Here is a 15594-nt window from a genome sequence, read left to right on the forward strand (position 1 = left end):
CTATTTTTCAAAATAAAAATACTTATTATATTTAGGTAAACAATTTAAAAACAATATAAGGAAACTTTAAGTATGTATTTAATAATGAAATAATTATGGACATTTCCACTTTCTTACCTTTCTCATCAACCACACTCGACATTTTAGTTACTGTTCCATCTTTCTATATATACAATATTAAAGAGAAAAACATTCATGAGGAATTGTCCTTCTGAAAGATATTTTGTCTTCTATCAGTCAACCAAATAAGACTATAAATTTCCCTTTTTCTTCCCCCATATCTCTCATAATAGTTGTGTGAGAGAAAAGATATATTGTCAACCTCCTGAGATACCTTCCACAAGGACTCAGTGTCAGGTCAACGCTGATCTCAATAAGTACCATTGTACAAACATCCTCATCCAGGATTCTACACTTTAAAGATTAAATGATATCCATTTAACAAATGAGTCTAAAAACTTTACAGGCATTTTTCTGAGAGAAATGTACTCTATCCATTCTTACCCTAGCCAATTAAATAGTGTATTTATTGAAGACACTGCTTAGAACCCAAGTAAAATTCATCATTCCAGACTCATTTTATTATATGATTGTTGCACTACTAAACAAGGACTCCTCAGGGAGAACTGGCTGTGTCTTCTTCATCTTTGAATTATATGTGACTCATTTCCTTGTTTTCCTTCTTTTTGGCTTAGCACAGTGTCAAGTCAATAGCATATGCTCAATAAATACTCATGAGTATTATTATTCTTCCTAGGTATTTGTTTGGATTTGTTTCTGCTAAATTGTATAGCACATTTAGAAACAAGCTAAACCTTTGGATTTGTTTCTGCTGAATTACATAGTACATTTATAACCAAACTAACTTAAACCTTTAAATTTTTTTTTTTTTTTTTGCCCAGGAAAGGAAACAATTCTCATGCTCATAAGTCAATATTGCTAACTAATCAATGCCATTTTAGTAAAGGACATGCTCATAGAAGTAAAAAACTAGTAAAATAAATCACTAAACAAAATTTTAAAACATAATTGTTTACCTTTTGTTCTGTGCCATTCTCCTGTTCATCTACATGACAGAAATTGGAAGCTGATTTTTTTGTAATATTCTTTGAACTACTTTGAGAATGATAAATAGAATTTGCTGCATATCCTAAAAGTAAATGAAAGAGAAAGCCTGATGTTTTAAAATAACATTATTCAATATAATTGAAGTAAAATAAATTGTATTTATTTAAATAAAATTATGTAATCAACTTTTATATATGTATACAACAGTGAAAACATTATTGCAATCAAGACATTTCAATTATCCATAAACATGTTCTTATATACCATTTTAAACCATATAGTCTAATCTCCCCCCAAATTGACTTATACCTCTCAAGATTAGTTTGCATTTTGAGGAATTTTGTATGTACAGAATGATATAATCTGTACTCTTTTTGGGTGAGTGCTGGCTTCTTTCAGTCAACATATTGTTACCACATGTTCCAATAGCTTGTTTCTTTTCTTTTCTTATTTGTCTGATTTGATACACATACTCATCAGTTGATGAATTTTTTGGTTGATTCCAGCCTGAGCCTTTCATAAATAAAATTCTGTAAAATTACATACACAAATCTCATGTGGCCATACTTTTTTCATTTTAGTTATATAAATATCTAGTCATAGAATACATGGGTTGTACAGTAACTATATTATTTTTTCTTCTTTTTTATTTCTTGTGAATAATAATATTGAAAATGGCATACATTCAGAGTGTGCTTGGTGCTCTCTTTTACACCTCATGTCCCCTCTCCCCAATGATGTGTGTCCAGGTTAACCGTGCTACATTTATACTTTTACACATATTCATATGTAGCTCCTCCATTAATCAACCTCAGCCTTCTTCCTCTCCCCTTTCATTTTAGCTTTCCTGAGGTTTCCCTTCCATTTTCTGGAGTGCCTCTGATATTCCTAATAGTCCTTAGTTTGGGTATATTAGAGAAAACATATGTCCCTTTTCTTTCTGTGCTTGGTTGATCTCAATATAATGTTCTCCAGGTCTTTTCATCTTCTTACGAATGACATGATTTAGTTCTTCCTTATAGCTGAGTAGAATTCCATTGTGTATATTTCCCATAATTTTGCAATTCATTCGTCTCTTGATGGAGAACTAGGTTGGTTCCATATTTTGGCTATTACGAATTGTGCTGCTATGAACATGGTAGTACATATGTTACTGTAGTTCTCTGATTTCAACCACTCTGGAAAGATACCCAGGGGTGGGTACAGCTGGATCATATGGTGGATCCATTCCCAGTTTTCTAAGGAATCTCCACACTGATCTCCATAGCAGCTGAAATAGTTTGCACTCCCACCAACAGTGTAAAAGAGTTCCTCTTTCCCCACATCCTCAACAGCATTTGTTGTTATTTGATTTCTTTATGCTTGCCACTCTGATTGGGGTTAGATGGAATCTCAGCATAGTTTTGATTTGCATCTCCCTGATGGCTAATGATGTTGAACATCTTTTCATGTATCTGTTGACCATCTGTATCTCTTCTTTTTTGAATTGTCCATTCAGTTCAGTTGCCATTTCTTGATTGGGTTATTTGTTTTGCTAATGTATAGTCTTTTGAGCTCTAATCTTTTTTTTTTTTTGTATGTATAGTACTGGAGAATGAATCCAGAAGGTTCTATCTCTGAGCTATACACAAAAACCTTGTTTATTTTTATTTTGAAACAAAGTTTTACCAAGTTATCACTCTCTAACTTCAAACCTGTGCTCATCCTGTCTTAGCCTCCTAAGTACTAGGATTACAGATATGCACCCCACCATGCACAACATGTTCAACTTTTATAACACCTCAAGCTGTTTTCCAAAATGATCATCCAATTTTACACATATCAGCAGTGCATCATAATTTGAGTTCTTTTACATTTTTGCCAACACTTAAGTGGAAGAAAGACAAAAATAAAGATCAATTAAAATTCAGCATTCCTGCCATGCTACCCCCTCTTGGGTCCCTAGTAAAAGAAGGATTGTAAAGATTTCAATGGCCTCTCATTCTTGAGTTGGCTCACATTTTTCAAGTTTTTCCTTAAAACCGTGAAAATAATAAAATAAAATAAAAATTTTAACGATCTTAAATGCAAATTAATTATCCACCTACAAATCATTATTATGTACAAAAAATATAAAATATTAAGTCATTCTCAAATGAAAGAAAACTAAATTCATTTCTAAAAGTTATGCCAAAAAAGGTTTTATAGGTGGAAGAAAGAAATAACAAAAAGGCATCTTGAACCCCAGTAATGAAATGAAAACCCAAAACATATGGTCTTTGCTTCTCCTATTGGGTTATTTTAATATATATTTGAGCTGGGCGTGGTGGCACATGCTTGTAATTCCCGTGCTTGGGATGTGGAGACAAGAGGATCGCGTAAGTTCGAAGCCAGCCTCGCTGGCTTAAGAGACCCTGTTTCCTAATAAAAAAATATAAAATGGATCTGGGAGTGTAGCCTGGAGGTAGAAAGGTTCCATCCCCAGTACCACCAAAATAAATAAGTAAATAAAAAATAAATATATATTTGAAGCTGGGTATGTTGGCACATGTCTGTAATCAGTTCTTGGGATGCTAAGACAGGAGGATCGCAGGTTGGAGGACAGCTTCAGCAAGTAGTGAGACTTTTGTTAACCTAGTGAGAACATGTTTCAAAATATAATAGGGCTTAGGGTGTAGCTTGGAAGTAGAATGCCCCTGGGTTCAAGCTTGTGTGTATGTGTTTGTGTATGTGTGTAGTATATATATATCTACTATATTATATACATATATATATATAACCTAGTATATATGTATATATATTATCTAATGATAAACTTAGTACACTGACTTACTGGATATTTAATATATATGAATGTACTATGACATAATACAACTATAACATAGAGAAAAGATAATGAATGGGATGTACATATTAGTAAGGTAACTGCATTTAAAAGAGGTAAAGTGTTTATTCATAGTTGATTGCAAAGAACTATGTGAATTCTAATCAAGAAACACTATGAAACCTATACAGAGGGGCCGGGCGTGGTGGCACACACTTGCAATCCCAGCATTTGGGAGGCTGAAACAGGAGGATCACGGTTTGAGGACAGCCTCAGCTACTTAGTGAGGCCATCCACAACTGTCAGACCCTGTTTCAAAATAAAGAATAAAAAATAGAGCAGAGGGTATAGTGAAGCTAGAATGCCCCTGGGTTCCATCCCCAGTACCGAAAAAAAAAAAAGGAAAAAAAAAACCTATACTAGGGAAATAGTAAAAACAATAGCTATAGGTATGGGACACTGAAAACCAAATTTTAAAAAATGTACAATAATATGAAAAAGTTAAATAGTTAGGTATAAATAAAATGTAACATATATATATATATATATATATATATATATATATATATATATAGCCTGTAAGCTGAACATTAGAAAACATATAACAAAAATCAAGGATAACCTAAATATGAGGAAAGTTTTCCATGTTTATGGATTAAAAGACCCTGTATAATGAAGATTTTTTCCATCTTGAATTAATCTATACATTTAATATACTTCACTTAAAAATCTTATTATAGTTTTACAGATATAGATATGTTAATTACAAAATAGGGAACGGCAAATGAATTAAAATAGACGTAACAGTTTTGAAAAGAAAAAAAATAAAATCCATATAATTAAACTGTCTATAGATACCCTCAGCCGGATGTGGATCAATATTGTTTCACAATTCATCTTTTAATATTTTTTCCAAACTGTACCTAAGTAAATTTGCAAGTCTGGCCTCTTGAAAATTGTAACAGTACTTCATTCCAAGTAAGGCTAAAAACAAATTTTTTGATATATCACTCTTTCCTCACTGGGAAAAGACTTTCTGAAAACTGTAATGTCAGTCCGAACTATATGAAACATTAAAATTTTATATTTTTTATTATTATTATTATTATTATTATTATTATTATTATTATTATTGGTACTGGGGTTCCTGGAAGCCCTTCTGCCTCTGGGCAACACTCCCAGACCTATATTTTTTTAATACTTTTTTATTTGAAACAGGGTCTTTTAATCCAGTGCGGCTGGCTTCGAACCTGTGTGATCCTCCTGTCTCCGCCTCCCAAGCCCGGGGATTACAAGCGTGCCCCACCAGGCCAGGCGAAACATTACGATTTTATAAGGTGATTTTTTATTATTTATTGTCTATATTCATTAGATTTGGGCTTGGTGTTGTCATAATTGTGTGTGTTATAGTAATTCTTTGGTGTGTGGTAAAAAAAAACTATTTGGATTTCTAAAATAAGACCCATGAATCTTAAGAGATGAATTAACTCAACTTCTGTGATTCTGAGGGTGAAAGATAGCTTATGGCACCCACTTTTCTTACCAGTTTTCTGAGTCATATTGTATACTGAGGAGGAAAGAATTTGGATTTAATTTCTTTAGATTTTATTCAATAAGGACCAGGTTATTCAGTGTTTACACATTAGTTTTAACTTTGAAATTTGATAGTAAGAAAGGAGTTATACTGTTAAATATTAATAGTTTTATGCTATATATTGTGTATTATTAGTGGAATTTTTGTTATTATTTTTAGTCATAGTCTAATCTAGTGAGTGTTAATATACAATATAAAAATATATAGTATAAATAAATATAGTGATATTTTAATAAAGTTCGCAGTGTTTCAGGTATTTTAATAATTTCTGAACCACTTCATTTTTTTAAAATAATTTGATCATTAAAATATTTTAAAATTTAGTTAAGTATTCTGAATTATATTTGTGTGTGTGTGTGTTTGTGTGTGTGTGTGTGTGTGTGTGTGTGTGTGTTTGTGTGTATGTGTGTGTGTTACTGGGAATGAAACTCAGGGGCTTTCTACCCCCGGGCTATGCTCCCAGACCTATTTTATATTTTATTTGGAAACAAGGTCTCACTAAGTTGCTGAGAGCCTCACTAAATAGCTGAGGCTGGCTTTGAACCTGTGTGATTCTCCTGTCTCAGCCTCCTAAGTGCTGAGATTACAAAGGTTCACTACTATGCCTGGCTCCGAACTGTATATTTAATAGCAGTTAGTTAACTTTTTTATATTGATAATATAGTGACAAGTTCAAAATATTACATTGTTTTTTAGGGATTAAATTCTGAAACTTTTAGAGGCTAAATATTTGTTGTTAAGCATCAATCTAGTCATTTGTCAAAAGAAAAGATTTATCTGCATCTAAATAAAGGGGGTTATTACTAAGTTCAATCTGTTCCTAAATGATTATACTTAGCACTTAGCGTTTCCTATATTCAATTACCATGTACTCCTTTATATGCCTTCTGGTCACCAACTGGATAGACTAATTTTATGTCATCGCAAGCCTTCTTTTTCTTCTTTGGAGAAGCTTAAAGAAATATAATATTTGTTTTAATGATAGTAATAACAGAATTATCCAAGATAGACTACTAATACTTTGATGTCCAGGAAGTGAGCCATTTGCTAATCCATATGTGAGAATGGGCAGGGCGTCTAGGATAAGATCGAGAGATGTGAAATAAGAGGATATAATTATTCCAGAAATACTATCCCTTTAAGTTAAAAGATGTAGCTGGAGACAAAATTTTCTTCTAGCAGAAAGGAAAATCTAATGCAGCCTACTAGAACATGTAATTTTCTCTTCATGGAAATGTATAACAGCATAGTGACTGGACTAATTATCTACCAGCCCACAGTGACCATTGTAATTCTTGGATTTGGCCTTGCAGTTTTGCATAAGCAAGTACAGAGAGTATAATATAGAATAAATAATATATGTAAATTGGTAGGTAGTTAATAGATAGTTTCCTTCTTTTTGGTAGAAAGGAATCAAATTCTTTTTAGAGCTATGTGAGGAGGCAGCATCCTCACTCTTATAGGTGCTCAATGTTTCTTCTTAAGAGATGTGAAATGGGGAAATGCTGTCTCCCCTACCCCTTGCTGATTATTGGAACAGATTCTTCTGATATAGCCTATCTATTTGTAAACCTCTGGAAGTTTTCCACTGATGGAAGATGACATTACTCTAGTGGTATAATTCAATTTTCTCTGTAAAATAGGTATTATTATTCTGTCATTTCAAAAATATAAATTAACTAATATACTACTTCAAAAGAATAAGTGAGATAACAAATGTTAAGATAGCTATTTGATATTAATTTTCTATTACATAAGAAAGTTAAAGAAGTTATATTGTTTCTAATGTGATTTATTTAGTAAATAAATAATATGTTATAAAATAATAAATTAATAAATATTTTTACTTGTTACTAGGAATTAAACCCTGGGGCATTTTTCCTCTGAGTTATACACCTCCACCGCGTTTTTAAATTTTCTTTTTGAAACAAGGTCTCTTTCCATTTCTGAGAGTCTCATTAAATTGATAAGGCTGTCCTTCAACCTACAATCCTCCTATCTCAGCCTACCAAGTACTGAGATTATATGTCGACATGCCCAGCCTAAAGTGATTCATCTCTAAAGTAAGAAATTGCTATTATTGTCTCAAAGTAGTAAATGGATAAGATTAATTTACCAAACATGCATTTAGTGTGTGTTTGTGTATGTATGTCTGTGTGTATTTCTTGTAGCTTTCTATAAGACACAGAAGAGGGAGTTACAATTATAATTAAGGCAGAAGGAAAAGTGTGATAGTTATATTATGAAAGCTACAGATTACTAAAGGGACTCAAAGGAGTGATATCTTCCAAATACAATTCTGAAAGACTTAATGGAGTATATGTGGGGCTTACAAAGTAGTAGGATTTTATAGAAACGATGAGCATCTGCTGGGTGGGGTGGTACATGCTTGTAATCTCAGTACTTGGGAGGCTGAGACAGGAGGATTGCAGGTTCGAGAACAGCCTCAGCAATTTAGTGAGACCCTATTATAAACAAAAAATAAAATAGGCCTGGGGGTTTAGCTCAGAGGGAGAATGCCCCTGGGTGCAATACCTAGTGACATAGACACACACACACACACACACACACACACACACACACACAAACAAACATGCACACACACACACACACACACACACACAGGCACACAAATAAAAAAATAGAAAAGAAAAAGAGAAAAAGAAACAATGCACAGCTCATTCTGAGCCAAAAAAATTGGTTAGAAAGGCAGAGAAGTAGAAAATGTTGCCTGTATTTTAGGAATGGTCAGTAGTACCATTTGCCAGAACAATGTAGTAAATAAACTGCTTACGATGTGCCAGGATTTGGAGGCTCTTTGCCAAAACTAAGGAAGATATTATCTTTGCTTTTAGGTAATGAACTGTCTCTGAGAACCGAAGCAACTCAACTAAGCCATTTCCAAGTCCATAAAGCAAGGAAGCACAAGAGACAGTGTGGCAATCCGGCTCCGGGGAATGATTTTTTCAACAATAGAGCAAACATGTGATCTTCAAGATTACAGTGTGAGCTAGATGTGGTGGCACATGCTTGTAATCCCAGCATTTGGGAGGCTGAGACAGGAGGATCACGGTTCGCGGACAGCCTCAGCTACTTAGTGAGGACGTGTACAACTTAGTGAGACCCTGTTTAAAATAATAATAATAATAATAATAATAATAATAATAATATAATAATAAATAGAGCTATAGGTATAGCTTGGAGGTAGAATGCCCCTGAGTTTCATTCCCAAGTATAAAAAATAAATAAATAAATAAATAAATAGTGTGAAATAAAACTTAAAAATTAGACTGGCAAGTGAGCTGTGTTTATAGCAGTAGTGTGAGGGTCAGGAGAAGAACTCTTCAGAGTAGTTTTAGATATGATCTGGGAATAGTGAGAGAAAAAAAGGTCAGTAAAAATGAAAGCCAAGGAGACTAGCTAATAAATCTACTGTAGTGACACCAGCAGACTTTGACATAGAAATAGGACTGATGAGGAAACAGCACCGATGATAATGTTCTTTTCCAATGCGATGTACTCACATAGCTAAAATTTTTTTATTTTCTTATGCTTTGGCTAGCAAATTTTAATTAATATTGAGGGAGAAGACTCACTATAGTTTTACAATGTTATTAATACAATGAAGCTGATATGGGCATCTCACAAAGTCATGGATCTTTGTTTCTCCTTTTAAACTTTCTTAGATTTTTCTCTTTTTTATATTTCCTTCTCTTCCTTTCTTCCTTCTTCTCTCCCTTTCTTTCCTGGTACCTTACTTGTGATAGTTGGCAACATAGCTAAACACTCTCCTGGTATACAATAGTAATTATCTTAATACAAGTTTTTATAGTGTTAGTAGTATAGGGAAGTCGGTTAGTACTGTAGTACACACTTAGCAACTTAGTAAGACCCTATTATAAACAAAACTTGAACCTTAATCTACTTACTAATTGTTTAGAATTTTAAAAAATTTTATACATGTTTACTCTTCAATTTGGTCTGTATTATGAAAGAGAATAGAAAAGGCCTAGAATAAAGTAAGTAGCAAGTATAGGCACACAGAATACTACACAGGATATTTTTACATTAGATAAGCTTTTCCTACTTATCTACATCATTTTTTATTCTCACATTCATTATATGTTCCATCTTGTCCATTGTATTCAAATATAGTTTTCCCTGTATCTTCTTTAAATCCAGTATCTTGCATTTTTTGTAAATGATAAGCCATTTTTTTCTCTAATAAGGCTTGTTTCTAAAATAGTAAAAAAAAAATTCATTGGTTAATACCAATTTGACATTTATAAACTCAAAGACATATAGGATATGAACAGAAATTCCTTTCTTGTGACTTGTAAGTTTGCACTGAGTACAAAAATAGGAGTGTGGCATGGTGAATATCTGTTTGTGATAAAAAATGAAGAACCATTTGACATTTGGCTGCAATTTACCTTACTCCATACTTGTGGGGAGCAATATAGTTTTTGTTCAGATAAGTTCTCTCATTTTCCACTATCCTGCTGAGTCTAAGTAATTGCTCAGAAGTTTTCAATAGGACAATTCTGAGGACTTAGCCAAAAGTTAACTGGGTCTACTGTAGTTAATCATAACATAATACATAAAATGTGGCTTCCTTTTGTGAATCTGTGTGCTAATATTGACCATAGATGTAGCAGAAAGGAGAATTCACAGAAAAAAAACCACCAAAGATGCTTAGAGGGTTTCATGGAGTATTGAGTAAGAAAATGGATCAGTACATGTGTGTAAAGAAACTGCCTATGACTTCAGAAAATAACATTTTAAGGGTTTAGAGAGAGCAGTGCTTTACATCAACCTAAAGATGGAAACCATGATGGAAACCTCACCAGCCCCACTGCAAAGACTTGAGGAGTCACACTGGGTAGAGTACTCAGATGAGAGGGATCCTGCCTCAGTAATAAAGAGTAACGAGTTCTAGATCAAATGTGGGTCTGCATCAAATCTTAAAAAGAAAGACATGTATAATCAGATTGTTTACTGATACATTACACACATCAAAAAGATAGAGACTCTTCATAAGTATATAAAGATATCCAGTACCTAAAGTAAAATTCACAATACCTGGTACCCAGTCAAATAATGCTGGGTATAGAGTACTATGACCCATAAAGAGAAGTAAATCAATAGAAGAAAGGCAGGGTGAACCTGGCCAAATCAGAAGCTACACTGTGAGCTGCTGGCTGAAGAACTCCTGCTTCCTAACTTGGGAGCCTCTTAAAAGACTACATATCAGAGTCTGCTGCAGTGGGAACACAGGAGAGCATAGTAAACATTGCCACACAGTCCTGACCAGTATCCACCCAGGGACCAGGGCTCCACCTGCCAGAATGTGAGTGACTCAGGCACAGAGATGAGTGAACTCAGATGGGAATAGGTCAGAGACATGAGAAGAACGTGACTCTTTCCCTTTGAGTGTGGGAGCTCCCATAACTAGGTGGCCTGAGTCAGAAAAATTGAACAAATAGATGTGTTTACACTTGGGGGACAGAGTCATTGAGGGCTATTTTTACGGACAGTGAAGTGAGCAGGGACCTGAAGTGATCCCTCTACCCAGGGTATTTGTTTGGCTTGCACTGAAAAAGGAATTTTTGAGAAACCACAGAGCCCCAAGAAGTCTAGCGCAGCTTCTGACTGGCTCTTTCTTGGACCATGTTCTAGTAACTTCTTTAAAGTAGACACCATTCAACAAAATTTCAAACTTATTTTCAAACCTAGACTCCAGCTGCCTAAATTTCTATTTAGAATCAGGCACTAAACCCAACCTGAACACCTCTAACCTTTCTGCTTATACTCCAAAGGATTGTACCTCATGCTCCATCCTACCTTGTAGTGCTGTGCAGGAAAGCTGAGAACCATTTCAACTAGTTTTAGATAAAAAAAACACTCTAGCCAGATGCTTGGCAAACAACACAAGATATGAAGGGTTTACTACCCCCCAATCCTGGCCCTAAAGGAGGCATGACCAAAAGAAATAAAAAGGTCACTGGACATAGGATGTGACTATACATGTTTGCCCATAGTTTGGCCTTCACAACAATTCATTTTTCATTAAGAATTTGATTTCTCATGTACATTCTGATTGACTAGTGTATGAACACACACACACACACACACACACACACTATTTTACATCATACTGGGGTATACAGTGTCAGAAAAAATACATGGACACAGTTCTTGTTGACCTCCCCACCTGACTCCTCCCCCCATCATCCTTCCCATGCATGTCTTTGAGATTGCAATTGGTAATTTTGTATACATTCATAGCATTAGTTCAACTTTACATTCTGTATGATATTGTACCCCTCCTCCCTTCCTTAATCTCAGTCACTTCTTTGGAGTGTCTGCTTATCTATCTGATGATGCCCTTAATTCTGAATTTTTTTCTAGCATCCACATAAAAGAAAACATACATCAACTCATTTTTTTGAGACTGGCTATACTTCCTTAGTATAATATTCTTGAGTTCCATTCATATTTCTACAAATAGTATGATTTTGTTCATCATTATGGCTGAGTAAAATTTCATTGAGTGTATATAACAGATTTTGTGATCCATTCACCTGTTGACAGACATCTAGGCTGGTTCCATAATTTGGCTATTGTAAATTGGGCTGCTATGCACGTGGATATGCAAATATCATGATAACATTTTGATTTCACTTCCTTGGGGAAGTTGCCCACGAGGGCAATTGCTGGGTCACATGGAAGTTCTATTTTCAATGTTCTCAAAAACAGACACACTGATCTTCATAGTGGTGTGCTAGTTTGGAGTCTTAATAACAGTGTAATAGGGTTCCTGTTTTTCCACATCGTTGCCAACATTTATTCATATTTGTGTTCTTGGTTATTACTATATTACCATTCTAACTGGAGTTAGAATCTCAATGCAATTTTAATATTCTTTACCTTGATCACTAAAAATTTTAATATTTATATGTACTTTTTGGCCATATGTATTTCTTATTTTGCAGAGTCTAGTTTGGTTGCCCATTTTTGGACTGGGTTACTTATTTTTTCAGTGTTAAACATTTTCAGCTCATTTTATATTATAGATATTAGACCTTTGTCAGATACATAACTTGTGAAGATCTTTTTCCATTCTGTAGTATCTTGATGGTTTCTTTTGCTGTGCAGAAGCTATTTAATTAATGCTATCCTCTTTATTGTTTTGATTTCCTGAGCTTTTGGAGTCTCACTGAGGAACATTTTACCCATTAGAGTGTTAATCCTTGTCTTCTTCTAGCAGTTTCAAAGTTTCTAGTCTAATTTCTAGGTCTTTGAATCATTTTGAGGTGACTTTTGTGCAGGGTAAGAGAATGGGGTTTAATTTCATTCTTCTGCATATGGATATTCAGTTTTCTCAATACCATTTGTTGAAAAGGCTGTCCTTTTTCCAATGAATGTCTTTAGTACTTTTATCAAAGATCGAATGGTTATAGACATGGTGCTTTATTCTGAGTCCTCTATTCTGTCCTTGGTCTATATGTATAATTTTGGGCCAATACAATGATGTTTTTATTACTATCACTTTGTAGTATAATTCAAAGTCAGGTATTATGATGCTTCTGGTATGGTTTTTATTGCTGAGACTTGCTTTGGCTATTTGGGGGTCTTTCAGTTTTCTACATAAATTTTATAACTGATTTCTCTAGGTCTTAAAATAACTATAATATTTTGATATTGATTATAATAAAAATGTAAATTACTTTTGGTAGGATGCCCATTTTGCTTTTATTTATTCTGCCTATCCAAGAGCATTAGGTCTTCCCATCTTCTAAAATCATCTTCAATTTATTTCTTTAGTGGTATATAATTTTCATTGTAGATGTGTTTCACCTCTTTGGTTAAATTTATTTTTAACTATTTTATCATTTTTGAGGTTATTGTAAATAGAATGTTTTTTATTTCTTTTCTAGTGGATTTAGAATTGGTATAAAAAAATCTTAATGATTGGCTAAGGGTTGATGATTCTTATCATTTTTAAAAACAATCAACTTTTTGTTTTATTGATTGCCAAGATACTTTTGTTTGTTTGCTTTCTACTTTATTAATTTCTGCTCTGATTTTGCTTAATTTCTACATTTTGCTAGCTTTAGTGTTAGTTTGTTCTTGCTTTTCAAAGGCCTTTAGATGCAGCATTAGACTACTTATTTCAGGCCTTTTTTTTAATGTGGTCACTTAATATTATAAGTTTCCCTCTTAACACTGCCTTCAGAGTATTTTATAGATTTTTGTATGCTGTGTCTCTATTTTCATTTTATTACAGGAATTTAAATTTTTTTTCCTATTTCTTCTCTGAGCCAGCCTTTATTTAGTAATGTAGACTTTAGTCTCCATGTATTTGTGTAGTTCCTCTGGATCTTTTCTTTGTTTATTTCTGCTCTCAGCCTGTTATGATCTAAGAGGATACAGGGAATTATATTATCTTTCCTTTAATTTGCTAGTGTTTGCTTTCTGGCCTAAAGAATGGTCTATTTTGTAGAAGCTTCCAAGAGTAGCTGAATAAAACATGGATTCAGCTGTTGTTGGATGGTTTATTCTGAAAAATGTTAGGTCCAATTGGTATATCGTTTTCTTTTGTTCTGCAGTATCTATTGTAATCTTTTCTCTGGATGACCTAGCTAGTGGTATGTTGAAGTTTCCTAGAATTTCTGTATTGGGTTCTATCTGGGTATTCAAGTCAAGAAGAGTTTGTTTTATATAGGTAAATAGGCACATCATTATTAGAAGAAGGATAAACTTTTAACATGGTTATGTCTTCATTTTTGGTAGATCCTTTTATCAAAAAGAAGTGACCATGTTCTCTTTTTAGTATTTTGTTATTTGGATATTTTTTTCTTTTCTTTTACTTTCTCTTCTTTTTTATTTTATTTTATTTTATTTTGTTTTATTTTATTATTTTTATTATTTTTGTATAGTGGATTGAATCCAGGGGCATTCTACTTCTGAGCTACACCCCCGGGTCTTTTTATTTTATTTTTTTTAAACAAAGTCTTGCTATGTTGCTGAGAGTTTTAGAAAGTTACTGAAGCTATCCTCTAACCTGTGATTCTCCTGTCTCAGGCTTCCAACTAATGAGATTACAGATGTGTGCAAATGTGCCTGCCTTTTGTGAATTATTCTTTTTTTGTTGGTTTTATGTTGTTTTGTGTTTTATTTAATTTTTGTTTTTGTTATTCTTGCTATACTTTCTATCCTCTTATTGCAGATAGTCAAATTATCTTGACCTTGATTATCTTTCTCACTTTTTCTTTCTTTTGTTGTATTGGGTTTTTCCTCCTTTATGACCTATACTTATTAACTCTCTCTATTTCTCCTTTTGAATATTCTAAACTTTTGCCTTCTTACCCTATGTCATTTTCTTTTAATGAACTGTATTGTTAATATTCTTTAAAACTATTTAGTTAATGAATTTTTGTCTCATTATTCATATAGCTGTGTTTATTAGAACTGTAGACATCTGAAGTGTCACCTGATATTTAATGCTATATTAGGTTTACAGCTCTTTATTGTTTGTTTTTTTAATTCCTGGCTGCATCATTCCTGTTTAGGGGATTATCAGTATAAAACTCATCATAGTATGTACATGGCATGTATTTTAAGGCTGCACATTATTCACTGTTATAGTTGTTGTTTACTTTCCCATTTACTGTGAAATATTGGACCACAAGATGACACTATGAATTTATGAGGCAGGTACTCTGCTGCTGAGATATATTACAACACAGTTAAGAGATGTTGCACCTTGATAAAGTAGTTAGCACCTATAAGTTATAAGGAAAACTATACAAAATAGGTATAAATTAAGTCAATAACATAAATCAAGAAACAAATGCTGATTAGAATGTGAAATGGGAACTTTAATACATTGTGGATGGGATTGCAAATAAGTGCAACCACTTTGGAAAACAGTATGGAGGATCCTCAAAAGAATGGGAACAAACTTACCATTTGATCCAGCAATGGCACTTCTGGGCATCTACCCAAAAGAAAGGAAACCAAACTACCAAACTACTGCATGCATATCTATGTTCATAGCTATACAATTCACCATAGCCAAACTATGAAAGCAGCCAAGATGCCCATCAACAGATTATGGATTACA

The 15594-nt window shown here is 33.4% G+C and overlaps 1 protein-coding gene across 1 annotated transcript in view; it reads right to left on the reverse strand.

Annotated features, from left to right (window-relative positions):
- Nucleotides 1-15594, reverse strand: part of FSIP2 (fibrous sheath interacting protein 2) — a gene marked incomplete at both ends in the record, with an annotated part of 76634 nt that overhangs the window by 51602 nt on the left and 9438 nt on the right. The window contains 4 exons of the mRNA XM_080689368.1: nucleotides 118-163; nucleotides 1038-1150; nucleotides 6331-6417; nucleotides 9579-9702. Of these exons, the coding sequence (XP_080545494.1) occupies nucleotides 118-163; nucleotides 1038-1150; nucleotides 6331-6417; nucleotides 9579-9702 (370 nt within the window). The remainder of the gene's footprint in view (nucleotides 1-117; nucleotides 164-1037; nucleotides 1151-6330; nucleotides 6418-9578; nucleotides 9703-15594) is intronic.

Source organism: Muscardinus avellanarius (genome assembly GCF_963383645.1).
Source record: "Muscardinus avellanarius genome assembly, chromosome: 2".
Lineage (NCBI taxonomy): Eukaryota > Metazoa > Chordata > Mammalia > Rodentia > Gliridae > Muscardinus > Muscardinus avellanarius.